General features: G+C 56.6%; 1 protein-coding gene across 3 annotated transcripts in view; it reads left to right on the top strand.

Annotated features, from left to right (window-relative positions):
* The window catches only part of LOC119957815 (synaptosomal-associated protein 25-like), a 347,410-nt gene extending 322,787 nt beyond the window's left edge, over positions 1–24,623 (top strand). For all 3 annotated transcript variants that reach the window (XM_038785944.1, XM_038785945.1, XM_038785943.1), the window contains exons 6-8: positions 7,605–7,739; positions 9,587–9,731; positions 23,895–24,623. In XM_038785944.1, coding sequence (XP_038641872.1) covers positions 7,605–7,739; positions 9,587–9,731; positions 23,895–23,963 — 349 coding nt within the window. In that variant the 3' untranslated portion in view covers positions 23,964–24,623. The remainder of the gene's footprint in view (positions 1–7,604; positions 7,740–9,586; positions 9,732–23,894) is intronic.
* Positions 24,624–25,405: the final 782 nt, after the last annotated feature.

Here is a 25,405-nt window from a genome sequence, read left to right as displayed (position 1 = left end):
GCACTCCCCTCGGGAGCAAGAACATCCTCAGATGTGGCCTCACCAAGGCCCTATACAATTCCAGTAACACATCCCTATGCCGATACTGAAATCCTCTCGCTATGCAGACCATGCAATGATCAGCCTCAAAGAGGGTGGCCTACCCACCTTGCAAACCCAGGCCGCCATGCCCCTTTCACCCTGACATTGTTAACTTGCAGGTCGTCCTATCCCTAATCATCTCTACGCACGAAAGGGCAGCACGGTGGCACAGTGGTTAGCATTGCTGCCTACGGCGCTGAGGACCCGGGTTCGAATCCCAGCCCTGGGTCACTGTCCGTGTGGAGTTTGCACATTCTCCCCGTGTCTGCGTGGGTTTCTCCCCCACAACCCAAAAGATGTGCAGGATAGGTAGATTGGCCCACGCTAAATTGCCCCTTAATTGGAAGAAATAATTGGGTAGTCTAAAATTTTTTTTAAAATCTCTACGCACGAACCGCCTCTTCCTGAAGTCTCCACTTGCCACTCATTCCCCCGTGCAGCACCCCGAGAGCTCGATTAATTATCAATGTATTGATTTAACCTTCGGACCCAGTGTGGTCCCTTTGTGAGAGAGGATCGATGGTTGAAATGATGCAGGATTTGTGGAAGTTCTTGTTAAGCATTTTCCCCACGGGCAGCAAAATAACCCTTAAAAAAAACGGAAAAATAAAACGTCGAACGTAAGCATCTGGAGGGCAAAATTCAAAAAGAAAGCCCTCCCAAAATACTAACTGGTGGCGATCCTGACCCTTGGACAAGCTGCCCCGAAAATCAGGCTGGAGCCTATTTCAAGATGCACATGTCCAATAATGTCATCTATTCCAATCTAGATAGCCAGGTGGTGAAGGATAAAATTGGAGCTAATCTTTAGACACTTTGCAAGCTTTCATTTACAAAGAAACATACACCTCAAAACTTCGCAAACACAGTTTCAGTCTGTTCCCACGAGTGAATCCCCAGATAATGCCCACCATCTGTGTAAAATAAAACCTGCAGTTAATATACAATTAACAGCATTGACACTGCATCGACATCTTAAGATGCACACACGGGGAGTCCTACGCTGCGTGTTGCCTAGCAACAGCAACAGGGTTACAGGCCAGAAGAGGCCCAAGTAATTTTGAAAACTTCTATCTGTCTTTGAGCTCCGAAGATGAGCAAGTGAGAGCTGCCGCCCCCCCTCCCCTAAGGGGCTGGTTTAGCTCACTCAGCTAAATCGCTGGCTTTTAAAACAGGCCAGCAGCACGGTTCGATTCCCGTACCAGCCTCCCCGGACAGGCGCCGGAATGTGGCGACTAGGGGCTTTTCACAGTAACTTCATTGAAGCCTACTCGTGACAATAAGCGACTTTCATTTTCATTTCATTTTCATTGATATTCCCCCCATCTCTCCACTGTTCGCGCCCCCCCCCCCACTTGCTCTTCCTCTCCACACCTCCCCCATCGCTTGCTCTCCCCTCACACCTACTTCTTTCTTCCCCCCCCCCCCCCCCCCCCCCGCCCCCATACCACCCCACTTTTGCTCTCTTCCTCCACATCCCCTCCCCCCCCCGCCTTGCTCTCCAATCACCCCCGGGAGTGACTAGGCTCCCACGCCCGATTATTGGGAATCCCCCAACAATACCAGTTGCCACAGCGATAGGAAAGCGCGTCTCCTTCTCCGTAAGTCAAGAGAATCCACTCCACCAACCCAGTGACGAGAACACCCCCCCCCCCCCCCCCACCCCACCCCGTGAATCAGTTTGAGGTGGAATGGCCAGGATGTGAGCCCGATAAAGACCCCCAGCGACAACATGCTTGGTGAGCCAACGGAGTTCTCTCCAGCTCACTTCAAACAGAGCCGTGTGTGACTGTTACCTTCACGTTGTTTCCCCTGTTGACCGGGGGGGGGGGCGAAGACGTTGGCTGGGCTAATGGTGGAAATGGGAGGGGTGGACCCTTGGAGGTTCCTGCACCCAGGGGAACGGGAGTACTCCTTTTTCTCAGCAGTCCATAGGGTATACTCGCGGATCGACTTTTTTGTGCTGGGGAAGGCTTTGCTGGCTGGGGTTAAGGGGTCGGAATAATACTCGCCATTTGCAGTGTCAGATCATGCTCCGCATTGGGTGGATATGGTGCTGGAGAAGGGGGTAGCGCAGAGGCCGGGGTGGAAACTGGATGTGGGACTTGTGGGGGACCAAGGGTTCTGTGACAAAATTGAAAAGGTAATTGAGGAATATGTAGGTTTCAACTGTACGGGTGAGGTGTCAATGGCAGTTCTCTGGGAGGCTCTAAAGGCGGTGGTGAACTGATTTTGTTTAAGGACAGGGTGGACAAAGAGGAGTAGTTGCAGTGGCAGAGAGTAATAGATGAGATGTTGGAGGTAGATTGGATTGGATTGGATTGGAATTGTTTATTGTCACGTGTACCGAGGTACAGTGAAAAGTATTTTTCTGCGAGCAGCTCAACAAATTATTAGGTAAATGGGAAGAAAAGGGAATAAAAGAAAATACATAATAGGGCAACACAAGATATACAATGTACTACATAAGCATTGGCATCGGCTGAAGCAGACAGGGTGTAGTGTTAATGAGGTCAGTCAATAAGAGGGTCATTTAGGAGTCTGGTGACAGTGGGGAAGAAGCTGTTTTTGAGTCTGTTCCTGCGTGTTCTCAGACTTCTGTATCTCCTGCCCAATGGAAGAAGTTGGAAGAGTGAGTAAGCCGGGTGGGAGGGATCTTTGATTATGCAGCCCGCTTTCCCCAGGCAGCGGGAGGTGTAGATGGAGTCCATGGATGGGAGGCAGGTTCGTGTGATGGACTGGGCAGTATTCACGACTCTGAAGTTCCTTGCGGTCCTGGGCCGAGCAGTTGCCATACCAGGCTGTGATGCAGCCCGATAGGATGCTTTCTATGGTGCATCTGTAAAAGTGGGTAAGGGTTAATGTGGACATGCCGAATTTCCTTAGTTTCCTGAGGAAGTATAGGCGCTGTTGTGCTTTCTTGGTGGTAGCGTTGACATGGGTGGACCAGGACAGATTTTTGGAGATGTTCACCCCTAGGAATTTGAGATGGTTAGCATCTCCACCTCGGCCCCGTTGATGCTGACAGGGGTGTGTACAGTACTTTGCTTCCTGAAGTCAATGACCAGCTCTTTAGTGTTTCTGGCATTGAGGGAGAGATTGTTGTCGCTGCACCACTCCACTAGGTCCACATAGGGAGTTATGCAGAAGATGGGGACCCAGCGAAGTTGGAAAAGAGGAACTACAGACGAGCTTTGACCGACCATCTGCCAGGAAGGCGGTGCGCCAACTGAGACGAGCATGGGGTGCAGTTTACGAACATGAATGTTAGCATGTCAGCTCCGGAGGGAGGCAGCAGCAAGGGAAATTGTTCAGGTGAGGGATAGGGCAGGGAAGTTGGTGGTGGCTCCAGATCTGATTAACAAGGTTTTTGAGGAATTCTATGAGAGGTTGTACAGGTCAGAGCCACCCGGGGGAGACTGTGTGATGCAGGAATTTCTAGATGGGTTGGGGTACCCGAGGTTAGGGGAGGGGACAGGGCTAGAAGGAGCAATACTGGAGCAGGAGATAAAGGATGCGATTGGGAGGATGCAGTCGGGGAAGGTGGCAGGGCCGGATGGGTTTCCGGTGGATTATTATAAACAATTCAAGGATAAGCTGGCACCCCTGATGGTGGGGATATTTGAAGAGGCGATAGGGAAGGGGGTGTTGTCACAAACTTTGGGGCAGGCATCGATTTCACTGTTGCTAAAAAAGGACAAGGATCCGACGGAGTGTGGGTCGTATAGGCCCATATCACTCCTGAATGTGGACGCAAAAGTACTGACAGGTAGGCTGGAGGAGTGCCTCTGGAAGGTGATAGGTGAAGATAAGGCGGGGTTCGTGAGAGGGAGGCAGCTCTTTTCAAAGGTGAGATGGGTATTGAACGTCGTCATGGCACCGGCAGAGGGGAAGGAAACAGAGGTGGTTGTGGCATTGGACGCTGAGAAGATGTTTGACTGGGTAGAATGGGGGTACTCGATGGCAGTGCTGGAGCGGTTTGGGATTGGACCAAGGTTTGTGAACTGGGTAAAGCTACTATATAAGGAGCCGAGGGCGAGTGTCCGCACAAACAACATCAGCTCGAGATACTTTTCTCTCTACCATGGGACTAGGCAGGGATGTCCGATGTCCCCCTCTGCTGTTTGCACTCGCGATTGAGCCGTTGGCCATCGCATTAAGAAGTTTGGGGGTATGGAAAGGAATAGTGCGGGGAGGGGGGGGGGGGGGGGGGGGGGGATAGAGCATAGGGTGTCCGTATATGCCGATGACTTGCTGTTATACATGTTGGAACCGAGTGTGTCGATAGGGGGAATATTGGAGCTGCTTCGAGTGTTTGGGTCTTTCTTGGGGTAGAAACTAAATCCAGACAAGAGTGAGTATTTTGTGGTGTCTCGGCCGGGGTGGGGGGAGAGATGGGGGGGGGCTGCCATTCCGTAGGGCAGAGACTCACTTTAGGTACCTGGGGGTGCAGGTTGCCTGGGAGTGGGGGGGGGGGGGGCTCCGCAGGTACAACATTTCTAATTTGGTGGGGAGAGCGATAGCTGAGGGCCTCACGGTAGCATGGTGGTTAGCATCAATGCTTCACAGCTCCAGGGTCCCAGGTTCGATTCCCGGCTGGGTCACTGTCTGTGTGGAGTCTGCACGTCCTCCCCGTGTGTGCGTGGGTTTCCTCCGGGTGCTCCGGTTTCCTCCCACAGTCCAAAGATGTGCGGGTTAGGTGGATTGGCCATGCTAAATTGCCCGTAGTGTAAGGTTAATGGGGGGATTGTTGGGATACGGGTTACGTGGGTTTAAGTAGGGTGATCATTGCTCGGCACAACATCGAGGGCCGAAGGGCCTGTTCTGTGCTGTACTGTTCTATGTTCTATGATCTGGCAAGGTGGGATGGTCTCCCTCTGTCACTGGCGGGTCGGGTACAGGCGGTTAAAATGAATGTGTTGCCGCGATTCCTGTTTATTTTTCAATGCCTATCGATTTTCCTGCCAAAGGCTTTTTTCAGGGAGATTGAGGGAAGGATTACCTCATTCGTATGGGGAGGGAAGGTGGCCAGAGTGAGGAAGGTGCTGCTACAGAGGGGAAGGCAGGCAGGGGGTTTGGGTCTCCCGAACCTGATGTATTATTACTGGGCAGCGAATGTGAAGAAGGTGCGGAGCTGGGTCAGAGGGGTTGATTCCCAGTGGGTCAGAATGGAGGAGAGTTTGTGCAGGGGGTCGGGGCTGAAGGCACTAGCAACAGCGCCGCTCCCGATAGCCCCGGGAAGTACTCAGGGAGTCCGGCAATAATAGCTTCATTGAGAATTTGAAGGTAGTTTCGCCAACACCGGGTTGGGGGCAGGGTCAAGGGAAATGCCGATTCGGGGGAACCACAGATTTGAGCCAGGGAGGTGGGATGGAAATTTTCGGAAATGAAAGGAGAAGGGGATTAAGACACTAAAACATTTGTTTCTCAGTGGTCGGTTTGCAGGATTGAAGGAGCTGGAAGCGAAGTGTGGGCTGGAGCAGGGGGAAATGTTTAGATACATGCAGGTTCGAGATTTTGCCGGAAAGGAGATACAGAGCTTCCCGGTGGAGCCGGCCTCTACATTGCTGGAGGAGGTGCTGACGACAGGGGGACTGGAGAACGGGCTGGTGTCGGCGGTTTACGGAGCTATTTTGGAAGAGGAAAAGGCGCCACTGGAAGGGATCAAAGCAAAGTGGGAGGAAGAGTTGGGAGAGGGTCTGGAGGAGGGGTTCTGGTGTGAGGTGCTCCGGAGAGTGAATGCCTCCACCTCGTGCACGAGGTTGGGGCTGATACAGCTGAAGGTGGTATACAGAGCACACCTCACGTGGGCGAGGATAAGCTGATTCTTTGAAGGAGTAGAAGATGTGTGTGAACGTTGCGGGGGGGGGGGGGGGGGGGGGGGGGAGGGGGGGACCCGCTAATCACGTTCATATATATTGGTCCTGCCCAAAGCTGGAGGATTACTGGAAGGAGGTTTTTAGGTTAATTTCTAAAGTGGTGCATGTGAAACTGGACCCGGGCCCTCGGGAGGCCATATTCGGGGTGTCGGACCAGCCGGGGTTGGAAACGGGGGCGGAGGCAGATGTTGTAGCCTTCGCCTCGTTGATCGCCCAAAGGCAGATCCTGATAGGTTGGAGAGCAGCCTCTCCACCCTGTGCCCTGGCGTGGTGGTGGGGGGGTGGGGGGGGTGGGGGGGGGGGGGCCGGGGGACCTGTTGGAATTCTTGATTCTTGAGAAGGTTAAGTTTGAACTGAGGGGAAGGATGGAGGGGTTCTACAATTCATGGGCATTATTCATTCTGCACTTTCAGGAAGTGGATAACATCGAACATTAGTTGGGGGGGGGGGGGTCTGTGTGTGTTAATGGCGACTGTGGGTGATCCCTAATTCCTTTCTGTCATTTGTTTGTGTGAACATGCGGGCTAATGTTTGGGGTTTGGTGGAAGGATGGGATCGTTGTTATTGATATGGGGATTGACATATTTGTTGCTGATTATTGTTTATCGTTGGTGGGTGTAAATTGGGAGAAAATGTGAAAAGGAGGAGAATAAAAAATATTTTTAAAAAAAGACATCTGAGTCACCAGGAATAAATAATGCGTTTACAAATCATTAATTCCTGTTGACAAACATTACAGATGTAGGGGTCTTGTTGGCTGCAGAATAGTAATGTTCTCCGCTCTGTTCAAAACAGCCAAGAGGTTTTCTCAATAATTGGCTCCAGTCCCTTAAGTCCCTTCACCCTCGAGACCCTTAGCCAGGTGGCCGTGTGTAAACCCCACAGATAGTAAATGGTAGTCACCTGCCAGGGAACATCGTGGATCTCCAGGGAACCGGGTTCGATTCCGGTTTCGGGTGACTCCGTGCGGAGTCTGCACGTTCTCCCCGTGGGTTTCCTCCGGGTGCTCCGGTTTCCTCCCGCAGCCCAAAGATGTGCGGGGTTAGATGGGTCGACCATGGTAAAATTTCCCCGTAGTGGGCACGGATGTGCAGGTTAGGTGGGGGGTGACGGGGGTTAGGGCGGGGAAGTCGGCCTAGGTAGGGTGCTCATTGAGAGGGCCGGGTGCAGGCTCGATGGGCTGAACGGCCCCCTTTCTGCACTGTAGGAATTCTGTAATCTGTCAGAGAAGCAAACCTTTGGTTTGCTCGACCTTTCGAGGGCACATAGCAGGTCCAGCGTAGCAATGTATAAAAGAGACGGTGGAGGTTTCCTGTGTCCGAGCCAATACCTATCCTTCAACCGATAGCTGCCCATTATCACAACTGTTGTTTGTGGGATCCTGCAGTGTGAAATTTGGATGAGCGTTCCTCCACTTTGTTACCGCACATTGGGCTATCCCGCCAAAAACTCCAGATCAACACAAGCTCTTCCATCCTGAAGAGTTTCGCTCCCGGGGTCTTTTTGAACGCGAACTGATTTCCAGCGCAGGTGGCCCCTATTCAGCCACGTGCGAGCCGGTAACTCCAGCTGCTGTTGTGATTTGAGAGGCGGTTTCAGGGGGGGGCGGGAAAGTAAACTCCTTGTGCGTTTTCTCTCTCCCAGGTTAAAGAACTTTGAGGCGGGAGGGGCCTACAAGAAGGTGTGGGGGAACAATCAGGATGGCGTGGTTGCCAGCCAGCCGGCCCGGGTGATGGACGACCGCGAGCAGATGGCGATGAGCGGCGGATACATCCGGAGGTAAAAGAAATGCTGTTCGTACACAAAGAGCGTTAAGGGCTGAAAGTGCCGTTGGCGCCGCCCACGCCGTTGCGTTCGGGGCCCGGAACGTGTTGAGTGAATGGACGCCGGGTGACGTTGCAGCAGATCCTTTGAGCTTGGATCCAGCCCAGGCCGATCAATCCCCTCTGCCCCCCCCCCCACCCTTGACGGGGAGGGTCGTAGGGGAAAAGGGGCTGGTTTAGCTCACTGGGCTAAATCGCAGGCTTATAAAGCAGACCAAGGCAGGCCAGCAGCACGGTTCGATTCCCGTACCAGCCTCCCCGAACAGGCGCCGGAATGTGGCGACTAGGGGCTTTTCACAGTAACTTCATTGAAGCCTACTCGTGACAATAAGCGATTTTCATTTTCATTTTCAAATGTATTTGGGCAGTTACAAATGTGCAAGGGTTGCCAAAATCCCCCCCCCCCCCCCCCCCCCCCCCCCCCCCCAAGATTGTCCAGGGGCCCCACGGATTTCTGGATTCATGTCTCAGAACTGACAGCAAGCATGTCGCGAACAAGGCATTGTTTCCATTTTCCATTTCCAGGCTAGTTAGAAACGTTTTGGAGATTTGTGGGGGATGCTCTTTAATTTAAAAAAAAAAAAAATTTTCATAGAATTTACAGTGCAGAAGGAGGCCATTCGGCCCATCGAGTCTGCACCGGCGCTTGGAAAGAGCACCCTACCTAAGCCCCACACCTCCACCCTATCCCCATAACCCAGTAACTCCACCCAACACTAAGGGCAATTTTGGACACTATGGGCAATTTGAAATGAAAAATGAAAATCGCTTATTGGCACGAGTAGGCTTCAATGAAGTTACTGTGAAAAGCCCCTAGTCACCACATTCCGGCGCCTGTCCGGGGAGGCTGGTACGGGAATCGAACCGTGCTGCTGGCCTGCCTTGGTCTGCTTTAAAAGCCGGCGATTTAGCCCGGTGAGCTAAACCAGCCCCTGGTTTTTCATGGCCAATCCACCTAACCCGCACGTCTTTGGACTGTGGGAGGAAACCGGAGCACCCGGAGGAAACCCACGCAGACACACGGGGAGAACGTGCAGACTCCGCACAGACAGTGACCCAAGCCGGAATCGAACCTGGGACCCTGGAGCTGTGAAGCCACAGTGCTAGCCACTTGTGCTACTCTTTCATAAAGAAATGACAATCTCCATGGGTGTCGAATAACTGGTCAGTCACTTGGGATCGTGGTCTCTGCTTTGGTCAGCACGGCTGCCAGGGATCCGGGTTCAATTCAGAGGCAGGGCCTGGTTTAGCACAGTGGGCTAAACAGCTGGCTTGTAAAGCAGAACAAGGCCAGCAGCGCGGGTTCAATTCCCGTAACGGCCTCCCCGAACAGGCGCCGGAATGTGGCGACTAGGGGCTTTTCACAGTAACTTCATTGAAGCCTACTCGTGACATGAAGTGATTTTCATATCATTTCGTTACCTTGGGGTGACTGTGTGGAGTCTGCACGTCCTCCCCGTGTCAGCGTGGGTTTCCTCCGGGTGCTCCGGATTCCTCCCACTGCCCAAAGATGTGCAGGTTAGGTGGATTGTCCACGATCGATGTGCAGGGGTTACAGCGGGGGTTACTGAATGGGCTTTGTCTGGAGTGCTCTTTCGGAGGGTCGGTGCAGACTCGATGGGCCGAATGGCCTCCTTCTGCACTGTTGGGATTCTACGATTCGCTAAGGTGAACGGTCCCGTTTCTGGCTTTTGGGGTTGGTGCATTGTGGCCAAACTGAAGTCATCCCTTTGGGAGGCACCGGGGATGCCTCTGGTGTCTCTGATGTCCACACCTCACCTTAGGCAACTTGTCTGATTTCAGAGTGACAGACGACGCTCGGGAAAATGAGATGGAAGAGAACCTGGATCAAGTGGGCAGCATCATCGGAAACCTGCGACATATGGCGCTGGACATGGGCAATGAGATCAGCTCTCAGAACACCCAGATTGACCGGATTGTCACCAAGGTAGGGATAGTGAGAGTGGGGAACTTATTCTTTGAGGTAGAGGATCAGAGCCTTCCATGTGGGACACTTTTGCAAATGTAACCAGAGATACAAATAACGTTTTATGACCAACGGACTTTAGATGCATCCCTCAGACATCCAATAATGTTGGGCCATTATCAGACTGTCAACTAATCGTTCAAACAAACTCAGGTTTGTATTGGTAATGTTGACATATTGATTAGTTGCATTTGGCCGTGTCAGACTAAATCCAACACAGCCAATGGGAAACCCTGATGTTAGTTACAATTGGGCACTTTTGAGCTGTTGCAATTTGTTGCACGACCAGGCCTAACAACAATACCGATGAGATAATCCATCAGATGATCGCCTCTCGAGAGATTCAACGGCCTTGTCGGATCACCGAGTCGGGAGCGGCGAGGCCGGTAAATTGCACCCCCCCCCCCCCCCCCCGGTCTTTCCTCATCCGACAATCCTTCCATCCCAGGAATTAATGGGGTGAACCTTTTTCCACGGGAGTTCACGGATGACACCAAGGTTGGTGGAGTGGCAGATAGTGCTGAGGATTGTCAGAAGATACAGCAGGACATAAATAGGTCGGAGACTTGGGCAGAGAAATGGCAAATGGAGTTTAATCCGGACAAACGTGAGGTAATGCATTTTGGGAGGTCTAACATAGAGAGGAAATATACTGTAAATGGCAAAACTCTTAGGAATATAGAAAGTCAGAGAGATCTGGGTGCGCAGGTCCACAGATCTTTGAAAGTGGCAACACAAGTGGACAAGGTGGTCAAGAAAGCATATGGATTGCTTGCCTTCATTGGACGGGGCATCGAGTATAAAAACTGGCCAGTTATGCTACAGCTGTATAGAACCTTAGTACGGCCGCACTTGGAATATTGAGCACAATTCTGGTCGACACACTATCAGAAGGATGTGGAGGCTTTGGAGAGGGTGTAGAGGAGGTTTACCAGGACGTTGCCTGGTCTGGAGGGTGTTAGCTATGCGGAGAGGCTGAATAGACTCGGACTGTTTTCATTAGAAAGACGGAGGTTGAGGGGTGACCTGAGAGAGGTCTACAAGATTATGAGGGGCATGGATAGAGTGGATGGGCAGACACTCTTTCCCAGGGTGGAGGGGTCAGTCACCAGGGGGCATAGGTTTAAGGTCCGTGGGGCAAAGTTTAGAGGAGATGTGTGAGGCAGGTTTTTTACACAGAGGGTGGTGAGGGCCTGGAACGCGTTGCCAGGGGGAGGCTGTGGAAGCAGATACATTAACGGCGTTCAAAAGGCACCTTGACAAACACATAGATAGGATGGGTATAGAGGGATATGGCACAAGGAAATGCTGAGGGTTTTGGCAAAGGTTGGTATCATGACCGGTACAGGCTTGGAGGGCCGAAGGGCCTGTTCCTGTGCTGTATTATTCTTTGTTCTTTGTTGCACTCCCTCTGTGGCAGGTATATATTTCCTCGGTAAGGGGTTGCGAACTGGTGCTATCTGAAGAAATGGCATCTCTTGACAGTATAGCTCTCCCTCACTACAGCGCTCCCTCACTACAGCGCTCCCTCACTACAGCTCTCCCTCACTACAGCGCTCCCTCACTACAGTGCTCCCTCACTACAGCGCTCCCTCACTACAGCGCTCCCTCACTACAGCGCTCCCTCACTACAGCGCTCCCTCACTACAGCGCTCCCTCACTACAGCTCTCCCTCACTACAGCGCTCCCTCACTACAGCGCTCCCTCACTACAGCTCTCCCTCACTACAGCGCTCCCTCACTACAGTGCTCCCTCACTACAGCGCTCCCTCACTACAGTGCTCCCTCACTACAGCGCTCCCTCACTACAGCGCTCCCTCACTACAGCGCTCCCTCACTACAGCGCTCCCTCACTACAGCTCTCCCTCACTACAGCGCTCCCTCACTACAGCGCTCCCTCACTACAGCGCTCCCTCACTACAGCGCTCCCTCACTACAGCGCTCCCTCACTACAGCGCTCCCTCACCACAGCGCTCCCTCACTACAGCTCTCCCTCACTACAGCTCTCCCTCACTACAGCGCTCCCTCACTACAGCGCTCCCTCACCACAGCTCTCCCTCACTACAGCGCTCCCTCACCACAGCTCTCCCTCACTACAGCGCTCCCTCACTACAGCGCTCCCTCACCACAGCGCTCCCTCACTACAGCTCTCCCTCACTACAGCGCTCCCTCACTACAGCTCTCCCTCACTACAGCGCTCCCTCACCACAGCTCTCCCTCACTACAGCGCTCCCTCACTACAGCGCTCCCTCACCACAGCGCTCCCTCACTACAGCGCTCCCTCACTACAGCTCTCCCTCACTACAGCTCTCCCTCACTACAGCGCTCCCTCACTACAGCGCTCCCTCACTACAGCGCTCCCTCACTACAGCGCTCCCTCACCACAGCGCTCCCTCACTACAGCGCTCCCTCACTACAGCTCTCCCTCACTACAGCTCTCCCTCACTACAGCGCTCCCTCACCACAGCTCTCCCTCACTACAGCGCTCCCTCACTACAGCGCTCCCTCACCACAGCGCTCCCTCACTACAGCGCTCCCTCACTACAGCTCTCCCTCACTACAGCTCTCCCTCACCACAGCGCTCCCTCACTACAGCTCTCCCTCACCACAGCGCTCCCTCACTACAGCGCTCCCTCACCACAGCGCTCCCTCACTACAGCGCTCCCTCACTACAGCGCTCCCTCACTACAGCGCTCCCTCACTACAGCGCTCCCTCACTACAGCTCTCCCTCACTACAGCGCTCCCTCACTACAGCGCTCCCTCACCACAGCTCTCCCTCACTACAGCTCTCCCTCACTACAGCGCTCCCTCACTACAGCGCTCCCTCACTACAGCGCTCCCTCACTACAGCTCTCCCTCACTACAGCGCTCCCTCACTACAGCGCTCCCTCACTACAGCGCTCCCTCACTACAGCGCTCCCTCACTACAGCGCTCCCTCACTACAGCGCTCCCTCACCACAGTGCTCCCTCACTACAGCTCTCCCTCACTACAGCGCTCCCTCACTACAGCGCTCCCTCACTACAGCGCTCCCTCACTACAGCTCTCCCTCACTACAGCGCTCCCTCACTACAGCGCTCCCTCACCACAGTGCTCCCTCACTACAGCTCTCCCTCACTACAGCGCTCCCTCACTACAGCGCTCCCTCACTACAGCGCTCCCTCACCACAGCGCTCCCTCACTACAGCGCTCCCTCACCACAGCGCTCCCTCACTACAGCGCTCCCTCACTACAGCGCTCCCTCACTACAGCGCTCCCTCACTACAGCGCTCCCTCACTACAGCTCTCCCTCACTACAGCGCTCCCTCACTACAGCGCTCCCTCACCACAGCGCTCCCTCACTACAGCGCTCCCTCACTACAGCGCTCCCCTCACTACAGCGCTCCCTCACTACAGCTCTCCCTCACTACAGCGCTCCCTCACTACAGCGCTCCCTCACTACAGCGCTCCCTCACTACAGCTCTCCCTCACTACAGCGCTCCCTCACTACAGCGCTCCCTCACTACAGCGCTCCCTCACTACAGCTCTCCCTCACCACAGCGCTCCCTCATTACAGTGCTCCCTCACTACAGTGCTCCCTCACCACAGCGCTCCCTCACTACAGCTCTCCCTCACTACAGCGCTCCCTCACTACAGCGCTCCCTCACTACAGCTCTCCCTCACTACAGCGCTCCCTCACTACAGCGCTCCCTCACTACAGCGCTCCCTCACTACAGCTCTCCCTCACCACAGCGCTCCCTCACCACAGCGCTCCCTCACTACAGCGCTCCCTCACTACAGCTCTCCCTCACTACAGCGCTCCCTCACTACAGCGCTCCCTCACTACAGCTCTCCCTCACTACAGCGCTCCCTCACTACAGTGCTCCCTCACTACAGCGCTCCCTCACTACAGCGCTCCCTCACTACAGCGCTCCCTCACTACAGCGCTCCCTCACTACAGCGCTCCCTCACTACAGCGCTCCCTCACTACAGCGCTCCCTCACTACAGCGCTCCCTCACTACAGCGCTCCCTCACTACAGCGCTCCCTCACTACAGCGCTCCCTCACCACAGCGCTCCCTCACTACAGCGCTCCCTCACTACAGCGCTCCCTCACTACAGCGCTCCCTCACTACAGCGCTCCCTCACCACAGCGCTCCCTCACTACAGCGCTCCCTCACTGCAGCGCTCCCTCACTACAGCGCTCCCTCACTACAGCGCTCCCTCACTACAGCGCTCCCTCACTACAGCGCTCCCTCACTACAGCGCTCCCTCACTACAGCTCTCCCTCACTACAGCGCTCCCTCACTACAGCTCTCCCTCACTACAGCTCTCCCTCACTACAGCGCTCCCTCACCACAGCGCTCCCTCACTACAGCTCTCCCTCACTACAGCGCTCCCTCACTACAGCGCTCCCTCACTACAGCGCTCCCTCACTACAGCGCTCCCTCACTACAGCGCTCCCTCACTACAGTGCTCCCTCACTACAGCGCTCCCTCACTACAGCGCTCCCTCACTACAGCGCTCCCTCACTACAGCGCTCCCTCACTACAGTGCTCCCTCACTACAGCGCTCCCTCACTACAGCGCTCCCTCACTACAGTGCTCCCTCACTACAGCGCTCCCTCACTACAGCGCTCCCTCACTACAGCGCTCCCTCACTACAGCGCTCCCTCACTACAGCGCTCCCTCATTACAGCGCTCCCTCACTACAGTGCTCCCTCACTACAGCGCTCCCTCACTACAGCGCTCCCTCACTACAGCTCTCCCTCACTACAGCGCTCCCTCACTACAGCGCTCCCTCACTACAGCTCTCCCTCACTACAGCGCTCCCTCACTACAGCTCTCCCTCACTACAGCGCTCCCTCACTACAGCTCTCCCTCACTACAGCGCTCCCTCACTACAGCTCTCCCTCACTACAGCGCTCCCTCACTACAGCTCTCCCTCACTACAGCGCTCCCTCACTACAGCTCTCCCTCACTACAGCGCTCCCTCACTACACTGCTCCCTCACTACAGCTCTCCCTCACTACAGCGCTCCCTCACTACAGCTCTCCCTCACTACAGCTCTCCCTCACTACAGCGCTCCCTCACTACAGCGCTCCCTCACTACAGCTCTCCCTCACTACACTGCTCCCTCACTACAGCGCTCCCTCACTACAGCGCTCCCTCACCACAGCGCTCCCTCACTACAGCGCTCCCTCACTACAGCGCTCCCTCACTACAGCGCTCCCTCACTACAGCGCTCCCTCACTACAGCGCTCCCTCACTACAGCTCTCCCTCACTACAGCGCTCCCTCACTACAGCGCTCCCTCACTACAGCTCTCCCTCACTACACTGCTCCCTCACTACAGCGCTCCCTCACTACAGCGCTCCCTCACCACAGCGCTCCCTCACTACAGCGCTCCCTCACTACAGCGCTCCCTCACTACAGCGCTCCCTCACTACAGCGCTCCCTCACTACAGCTCTCCCTCACTACAGCGCTCCCTCACTACAGCTCTCCCTCACTACAGCGCTCCCTCACTACACTGCTCCCTCACTACAGCTCTCCCTCACTACAGCGCTCCCTCACTACAGCGCTCCCTCACTACAGCGCTCCCTCACTACACTGCTCCCTCACTACAGCTCTCCCTCACTACAGCGCTCCCTCACTACAGCTCTCCCTCACTACAGCGCTCCCTCACTACACTGCTCCCTCACTACAGCGCTCCCTCACTACAGCTCTCCCTCACTACACTGCTCCCTCACTACAGCTCTCCCTCACTACAGCGCTCCCTCACTACACTGCTCCCTCACCACAGCGCTCCCTCACTACAGCTCTCCCTCACTACACTGCTCCCTCACTACAGCTCTCCCTCACTACAGCGCTCCCTCACTACACTGCTCCCTCACTACAGCGCTCCCTCACTACAGCTCTCCCTCACTACACTGCTCCCTCACTACAGCTCTCCCTCACTACAGCGCTCCCTCACTACACTGCTCCCTCACCACAGCGCTCCCTCACTACAGCGCTCCCTCACTACAGCGCTCCCTCACTACACTGCTCCCTCACTACAGCTCTCCCTCACTACAGCTCTCCCTCACTACAGCGCTCCCTCACTACAGCGCTCCCTCACTACAGCGCTCCCTCACTACAGCGCTCCCTCACCACAGCGCTCCCTCACCACAGCGCTCCCTCACCACAGCTCTCCCTCACTACAGCGCTCCCTCACTACAGCGCTCCCTCACCACAGCGCTCCCTCACTACACTGCTCCCTCACTACAGCGCTCCCTCACTACAGCTCTCCCTCACTACAGCGCTCCCTCACTACAGCGCTCCCTCACTACACTGCTCCCTCACTACAGCGCTCCCTCACTACAGCGCTCCCTCACCACAGCGCTCCCTCACTACAGCTCTCCCTCACTACAGCTCTCCCTCACTACAGCGCTCCCTCACCACAGCGCTCCCTCACTACAGCTCTCCCTCACTACAGCGCTCCCTCACTACAGCGCTCCCTCACTACAATGCTCCCTCACCACAGCGCTCCCTCACTACACTGCTCCCTCACTACAGCTCTCCCTCACTACAGCTCTCCCTCACTACAGTGCTCCCTCACTACAGCGCTCCCTCACTACAGCGCTCCCTCACTACAGCGCTCCCTCACTACAGCTCTCCCTCACTACAGCGCTCCCTCACCACAGCGCTCCCTCACCACAGCTCTCCCTCACTACAGCGCTCCCTCACTACAGCGCTCCCTCACTACAGCGCTCCCTCACTACAGCGCTCCCTCACTACAGCGCTCCCTCACCACAGCGCTCCCTCACTACAGCGCTCCCTCACTACAGCGCTCCCTCACCACAGCGCTCCCTCACTACAGCGCTCCCTCACTACAGCGCTCCCTCACCACAGCGCTCCCTCACTACAGCGCTCCCTCACTACAGCGCTCCCTCACTACAGCTCTCCCTCACCACAGCGCTCCCTCACCACAGCGCTCCCTCACCACAGCGCTCCCTCACCACAGCGCTCCCTCACCACAGCGCTCCCTCACTACAGCGCTCCCTCACTACAGCTCTCCCTCACTACAGCGCTCCCTCACTACAGCTCTCCCTCACTACAGCGCTCCCTCACTACAGCGCTCCCTCACTACAATGCTCCCTCACTACAGTGCTCCCTCACTACAATGCTCCCTCACTACAGCGCTCCCTCACTACAGCGCTCCCTCACTACAGCGCTCCCTCACTACAGCGCTCCCTCACTACAGCGCTCCCTCACTACAGCGCTCCCTCACTACAGCTCTCCCTCACTACAGCGCTCCCTCACTACAGCGCTCCCTCACTACAGCGCTCCCTCACTACAGCGCTCCCTCACTACAGCGCTCCCTCACTACAGCGCTCCCTCACTACAGCGCTCCCTCACTACAGCGCTCCCTCACTACAATGCTCCCTCACTACAGCGCTCCCTCACTACAGCGCTCCCTCACTACAGCGCTCCCTCACTACAGCTCTCCCTCACTACAGTGCTCCCTCACCACAGCGCTCCCTCACCACAGCGCTCCCTCACTACAGCGCTCCCTCACTACAGCGCTCCCTCACTACAGCGCTCCCTCACTACAGCGCTCCCTCACTACAGCGCTCCCTCACTACAGCACTCCCTCACTACAGCGCTCCCTCACTACAGCGCTCCCTCACTACAGCGCTCCCTCACTACAGCGCTCCCTCACTACAGCGTTCCCTCACTACAGCGCTCCCTCACTACAGCGCTCCCTCACTACAGCGCTCCCTCACTACAGCGCTCCCTCACTACAGCGCTCCCTCACTACAGCGCTCCCTCACTACAGCGCTCCCTCACTACAGCGCTCCCTCACTACAGCGCTCCCTCACTACAGCGCTCCCTCACCACAGCTCTCCCTCACTACAGCGCTCCCTCACTACAGCGCTCCCTCACCACAGCTCTCCCTCACTACACTGCTCCCTCACCACAGCGCTCCCTCACCACAGCGCTCCCTCACTACAGCTCTCCCTCACTACAGCGCTCCCTCACTACAATGCTCCCTCACCACAGCGCTCCCTCACTACACTGCTCCCTCACTACAGCTCTCCCTCACTACAGCGCTCCCTCACTACAGCGCTCCCTCACTACAGCGCTCCCTCACCACAGCGCTCCCTCACTACAGCGCTCCCTCACTACAGCGCTCCCTCACCACAGCGCTCCCTCACTACAGCGCTCCCTCACTACAGCGCTCCCTCACCACAGCGCTCCCTCACTACAGCGCTCCCTCACTACAGCGCTCCCTCACTACAGCGCTCCCTCACTACAGCTCTCCCTCACTACAGCGCTCCCTCACTACAGCTCTCCCTCACTACAGCGCTCCCTCACCACAGCGCTCCCTCACTACAGCGCTCCCTCACCACAGCTCTCCCTCACTACAGCGCTCCCTCACTACAGCGCTCCCTCACTACAGCGCTCCCTCACCACAGCGCTCCCTCACTACAGCGCTCCCTCACTACAGCGCTCCCTCACTACAGCGCTCCCTCACTACAGCGCTCCCTCACTACAGCTCTCCCTCACCACAGCGCTCCCTCACTACAGCGCTCCCTCACTACAGCGCTCCCTCACCACAGCGCTCCCTCACTACAGCGCTCCCTCACTACAATGCTCCCTCACCACAGCGCTCCCTCACCACAGCGCTCCCTCACTACAGCGCTCCCTCACTACAGCGCTCCCTCACTACAGCGCTCCCTCACTACAATGCTCCCTCACTACAGCGCTCCCTCACTACACTGCTCCCTCACTACAGCGCTCCCTCACCACAGCGCTCCCTCACTACAGCGCTCCCTCACTACAGCGCTCCCTCACTACAGCGCTCCCTCACTACAGCGCTCCCTCACTACAGCGCTCCCTCACCACAGCTCTCCCTCACTACAGCGCTCCCTCACCACAGCGCTCCCTCACTACAGCTCTCCCTCACTACAGCGCTCCCTCACTACAGCGCTCCCTCACTACAATGCTCCCTCACCACAGTGCTCCCTCACTACAGCGCTCCCTCACCACAGCGCTCCCTCACTACAGCTCTCCCTCACCACAGCGCTCCCTCACTACAGCGCTCCCTCACTACAGCGCTCCCTCACTACAGCGCTCCCTCACTACAGCTCTCCCTCACTACAGTGCTCCCTCACTACAATGCTCCCTCACTACAGCTCTCCCTCACTACAATGCTCCCTCACTACAGTGCTCCCTCACTACAGCTCTCCCTCACTACAGCTCTCCCTCACTACAGCGCTCCCTCACTACAGCGCTCCCTCACTACAGCGCTCCCTCACCACAGCTCTCCCTCACTACAGCTCTCCCTCACTACAGCGCTCCCTCACTACAATGCTCCCTCACTACAGCGCTCCCTCACTACACTGCTCCCTCACTACAGTGCTCCCTCACTACAATGCTCCCTCACTACAGTGCTCCCTCACTACAGCGCTCCCTCACTACAGCTCTCCCTCACTACAGCGCTCCCTCACTACAGCGCTCCCTCACTACAATGCTCCCTCACTACAGCGCTCCCTCACTACAATGCTCCCTCACTACAGTGCTCCCTCACTACAGCGCTCCCTCACTACAGCTCTCCCTCACTACAGCGCTCCCTCACTACAGCGCTCCCTCACTACAATGCTCCCTCACTACAGTGCTCCCTCACTACAGCGCTCCCTCACTACAGCTCTCCCTCACTACAGCGCTCCCTCACTACAGCGCTCCCTCACTACAGCTCTCCCTCACTACAGCGCTCCCTCACTACAGCGCTCCCTCACTACAGCGCTCCCTCACTACAGCGCTCCCTCACTACAGCGCTCCCTCACCACAGCGCTCCCTCACTACAGCGCTCCCTCACTACAGCGCTCCCTCACTACAGCTCTCCCTCACTACAGCTCTCCCTCACTACAGTGCTCCCTCACTACAGCGCTCCCTCACTACAATGCTCCCTCACTACAGCGCTCCCTCACTACAGCGCTCCCTCACCACAGCGCTCCCTCACTACAGCGCTCCCTCACTACAGCTCTCCCTCACTACAATGCTCCCTCACTACAGTGCTCCCTCACTACAGCGCTCCCTCACTACAGCTCTCCCTCACTACAATGCTCCCTCACTACAGTGCTCCCTCACTACAGCGCTCCCTCACTACAGCTCTCCCTCACTACAGCGCTCCCTCACCACAGCGCTCCCTCACCACAGCGCTCCCTCACTACAGCTCTCCCTCACTACAGCGCTCCCTCACTACACTGCTCCCTCACCACAGCGCTCCCTCACTACAGCGCTCCCTCACTACAGCGCTCCCTCACTACAGCGCTCCCTCACCACAGCGCTCCCTCACCACAGCGCTCCCTCACTACAGCGCTCCCTCACTACAGCGCTCCCTCACTACAGCGCTCCCTCACTACAGCGCTCCCTCACTACAGCGCTCCCTCACCACAGCGCTCCCTCACTACAGCGCTCCCTCACTACAGCGCTCCCTCACTACAGCGCTCCCTCACCACAGCGCTCCCTCACCACAGCGCTCCCTCACTACAGCGCTCCCTCACCACAGCGCTCCCTCACTACAGCGCTCCCTCACTACAGCGCTCCCTCACCACAGCGCTCCCTCACTACAGTGCTCCCTCACTACAGCGCTCCCTCACTACAGCGCTCCCTCATTACAGCTCTCCCTCACTACAGTGCTCCCTCACTACAGCTCTCCCTCACCACAGCGCTCCCTCACTACAGCGCTCCCTCACTACAGTGCTCCCTCACCACAGCGCTCCCTCACCACAGCTCTCCCTCACTACAGCGCTCCCTCACTACAGCGCTCCCTCACTACAGCTCTCCCTCACTACAGCGCTCCCTCACTACAGCTCTCCCTCACTACAGCGCTCCCTCACTACAGCTCTCCCTCACTACAGCGCTCCCTCACTACAGCGCTCCCTCACTACAGCGCTCCCTCACTACAGCGCTCCCTCACTACAGCTCTCCCTCACTACAGCGCTCCCTCACCACAGCTCTCCCTCACTACAGCGCTCCCTCACTACAGCGCTCCCTCACTACAGCTCTCCCTCACTACAGCGCTCCCTCACTACAGCGCTCCCTCACTACAGCGCTCCCTCACTACAGTGCTCCCTCACTACAGCGCTCCCTCACTACAGCTCTCCCTCACTACAGCGCTCCCTCACTACAGCGCTCCCTCACTACAGCGTTCCCTCACTACAGCGCTCCCTCACTACAGCGCTCCCTCACCACAGCTCTCCCTCACTACAGCGCTCCCTCACCACAGCTCTCCCTCACTACAGCGCTCCCTCACTACAGCGCTCCCTCACTACAGCGCTCCCTCACTACAGCGCTCCCTCACCACAGCGCTCCCTCACTACAGCGCTCCCTCACTACAGCGCTCCCTCACTACAGCGCTCCCTCACCACAGCGCTCCCTCACTACAGCGCTCCCTCACTACAGCTCTCCCTCACTACAGCGCTCCCTCACTACAGCTCTCCCTCACTACAGCGCTCCCTCACTACAGCGCTCCCTCACTACAGTGCTCCCTCACTACAGTGCTCCCTCACTACAATGCTCCCTCACTACAGCGCTCCCTCACTACAGCGCTCCCTCACTACAGCGCTCCCTCACTACAGCTCTCCCTCACTACAGCGCTCCCTCACTACAGCGCTCCCTCACTACAGCGCTCCCTCACTACAGCGCTCCCTCACTACAGCGCTCCCTCACTACAGCGCTCCCTCACTACAGCGCTCCCTCACTACAATGCTCCCTCACTACAGCGCTCCCTCACTACAGCGCTCCCTCACTACAGCGCTCCCTCACTACAGCGCTCCCTCACTACAGCGCTCCCTCACTACAGCGTTCCCTCACTACAGCGCTCCCTCACTACAGCGCTCCCTCACTACAGCGCTCCCTCACTACAGCGCTCCCTCACTACAGCGCTCCCTCACTACAGCGCTCCCTCACTACAGCGCTCCCTCACTACAGCGCTCCCTCACTACAGCGCTCCCTCACTACAGCGCTCCCTCACTACAGCGCTCCCTCACCACAGCGCTCCCTCACTACAGCGCTCCCTCACTACAGCTCTCCCTCACTACAGCGCTCCCTCACTACAGCTCTCCCTCACTACAGCGGTCCCTCACTACACTGCTCCCTCACTACAGCGCTCCCTCACTACAGCGCTCCCTCACTACAGCGCTCCCTCACTACAGCGCTCCCTCACTACAGTGCTCCCTCACTACAGCGCTCCCTCACTACAGCGCTCCCTCACCACAGCTCTCCCTCACTACACTGCTCCCTCACCACAGCGCTCCCTCACCACAGCGCTCCCTCACTACAGCGCTCCCTCACTACAGCGCTCCCTCACTACAGCTCTCCCTCACTACAGCGCTCCCTCACTACAGTGCTCCCTCACTACAGCGCTCCCTCACCACAGCGCTCCCTCACTACACTGCTCCCTCACTACAGCTCTCCCTCACTACAGCGCTCCCTCACTACAGCGCTCCCTCACTACAGCGCTCCCTCACTACAGCGCTCCCTCACTACAGCGCTCCCTCACCACAGCGCTCCCTCACTACAGCGCTCCCTCACTACAGCGCTCCCTCACCACAGCGCTCCCTCACTACAGCGCTCCCTCACTACAGCGCTCCCTCACCACAGCGCTCCCTCACTACAGCTCTCCCTCACTACAGCGCTCCCTCACTACAGCGCTCCCTCACTACAGCGCTCCCTCACTACAGCGCTCCCTCACTACAGCGCTCCCTCACTACAGCGCTCCCTCACTACAGCGCTCCCTCACTACAGCTCTCCCTCACTACAGCGCTCCCTCACTACAGCGCTCCCTCACTACAGCGCTCCCTCACTACAGCGCTCCCTCACTACAGGGCTCCCTCACTACAGCGCTCCCTCACTACAGCTCTCCCTCACTACAGCTCTCCCTCACCACAGCTCTCCCTCACTACAGCGCTCCCTCACTACAGCGCTCCCTCACTACAGCGCTCCCTCACTACAGCTCTCCCTCACTACAGCGCTCCCTCACTACAGCGCTCCCTCACTACAGCTCTCCCTCACTACAGCGCTCCCTCACTACAGCGCTCCCTCACTACAGCGCTCCCTCACTACAATGCTCCCTCACCACAGCGCTCCCTCACTACAGCGCTCCCTCACTACAGCTCTCCCTCACTACAGCGCTCCCTCACTACAGCGCTCCCTCACTACAGCTCTCCCTCACTACAGCTCTCCCTCACTACAGCGCTCCCTCACTACAGCTCTCCCTCACTACAGCGCTCCCTCACTACAGCTCTCCCTCACTACAGCTCTCCCTCACTACAGTGCTCCCTCACTACAGCGCTCCCTCACTACAGCGCTCCCTCACTACACTGCTCCCTCACTACAGCTCTCCCTCACTACAGCTCTCCCTCACTACAGCTCTCCCTCACTACAGTGCTCCCTCACTACAGCGCTCCCTCACTACACTGCTCCCTCACTACAGCGCTCCCTCACTACAGCTCTCCCTCACTACAGCTCTCCCTCACTACAGCTCTCCCTCACTACAGCTCTCCCTCACTACAGCTCTCCCTCACTACAGCGCTCCCTCACTACAGCGCTCCCTCACTACAGCGGTCCCTCACTACAGCTCTCCCTCACTACAGCGCTCCCTCACTACAGCGCTCCCTCACCACAGTGCTCCCTCACTACAGCTCTCCCTCACTACAGCGCTCCCTCACTACAGCTCTCCCTCACTACAGCGCTCCCTCACTACAGCGCTCCCTCACTACAGCGCTCCCTCACTACAGCGCTCCCTCACTACAGCGCTCCCTCACTACAGCGCTCCCTCACTACAGCTCTCCCTCACTACAGCGCTCCCTCACTACAGCGCTCCCTCACTACAGCGCTCCCTCACCAGGGTAATCCAAACCGTAACCATTATAAACAGAAACAAACACGCACAACCTTCGATCCGCGCCGTGCAAGGGATATTTTACAGTGGGTGAGATCTAGACACCGGGAGCAAGCACTGGAAGAGGAGTGAAGAGCTGGGTTCGGAGGCGAGATGATGAGGGAGTTAATGACAGATACATTGGTGGAACGTTGGTGGGGTGGGGAGGGATATGTCCACACGCAGAACTCTAAACTTCACCATTTGTCCTTAACCAGGGCGACATGAACAAAGCTCGCATCGATGAAGCCAACAAGCACGCCAACAAGATGCTGGAGAGTGGCTGAATGGGAGCCAGACCTTTCAGCCCAACGCCTCACACTGCCAGATCCCCCCCCCCCCCCCATCCCATTATCCATTGCAGCATCTGAAAGGTTCCTGGAGGGGCAAGTCCCTATTGCTGTGATAGGAAACCACGAGGTTCAATATTATTCTGTACATTTTAATTTATTTGATCATTTCCCAGTGTGACAAATTGTTCCAGTTGTGCAAAGTGTATTTTTTTAAATGTGAATTTGTATTATCGCCTGTCCAAAGAGTAAATGGAGTGTATTTAGTTTTTTAATCTTTGTACTCATCGGTGGATTTTTACGTTTGAGTCTTTCTCTGTAATTGTGATGAAAATGGGCCGACCCTGAAAGGGAGCTGGGCGAGCACAGTTCAACTCTGATAAACACACGGCAGACTTCTCCAGCCAAAGAAATTCAACCGCGGATCCTGTCATCCATTGCCAAACCGTTCACTGGGACAAGAGACCACGGACCAGGAGCCGAAATCCAATTGGATGGTCCTGGCCCCAGCAAACCGGCTGACGGGAAATCTCCGGCGCATTTCAGGCGGGACCTGTCTCACGCCAGCTTCGCTGCTGTCTTCGTGGGTGCCGGAGATTTCTCTGCCAGTCCTGTTTCGCTGCACCCAATGTTCCCCCCCCCCCCCCCCCCCTCCCCCCCCCCCCCCCCCCCCCCCCCCCCCCCCGCCAACCCCCCCCACCGCCCCTTCCTTAAAGCCTCTCTTAATTCCGGCCAATCAATATTTTGCATGTGTCAGGATTCCTCGTTTACCGCCACGGGGTTAGGGATTGAGACGGCACATTGCGAATTCCCAACTTGGGATCTGGCTGCGTGTTTATTCGGGCACGGCTGTGGTTGTTTACATTAAAGAGACAGCACATTCCCCGGGAATCAGCTCTTACTCGGGTTAGGGATTGTTTTGTATGTATGTATGTATGTGCCTCAGATAGTCCGGTTGATTGGAAGTGGTGGGGCGAAGGTCAAGGCCTTTTTTATTGTAACTTCGCATTCACCGATAGCCGACAAAGGGTGGAGATGTGGACTTAAGACATTCCGGCCAATTTCTTTGGCAATCCTGGGGGCGGGAGGTGGGGGGTTAGAAAGATCCTGCCGCGTGCGCTTAGCGGCATCCGCATGCCTTTGCACCCCTCCCCTCCCTCCCCGCCCTCCCCGCCCTTAACCCTCGCCCAATCTGTTCCCTGCTCCCAGATCCGACTGTGTCCCATGACGCACCAATCAGAGAAGCCCATTGCCCCAACGCGTGCTCTGCTAGCTCCGTCCTTCGATCGTTGGACACGGGAGCCGCTTCCCTCAACCCGCCAATTTCCCAACCTTTCCCAGTGGTAATTCCGGGGCCGCTGGAGCCCACTGCCAGAGAGGATGGAATACTCCTCGCACACCCCAAAATAGCAGACAGCACTGCCCCTTTAAGAAATGTT

Source organism: Scyliorhinus canicula, chromosome 27 (assembly GCF_902713615.1).
Source record: "Scyliorhinus canicula chromosome 27, sScyCan1.1, whole genome shotgun sequence".
Taxonomy (NCBI): Eukaryota; Metazoa; Chordata; class Chondrichthyes; order Carcharhiniformes; family Scyliorhinidae; genus Scyliorhinus; species Scyliorhinus canicula.
The sequence above is the reverse complement of the archived record's forward strand: the minus strand, read 5'-3'. Positions and strand labels throughout refer to the sequence as shown.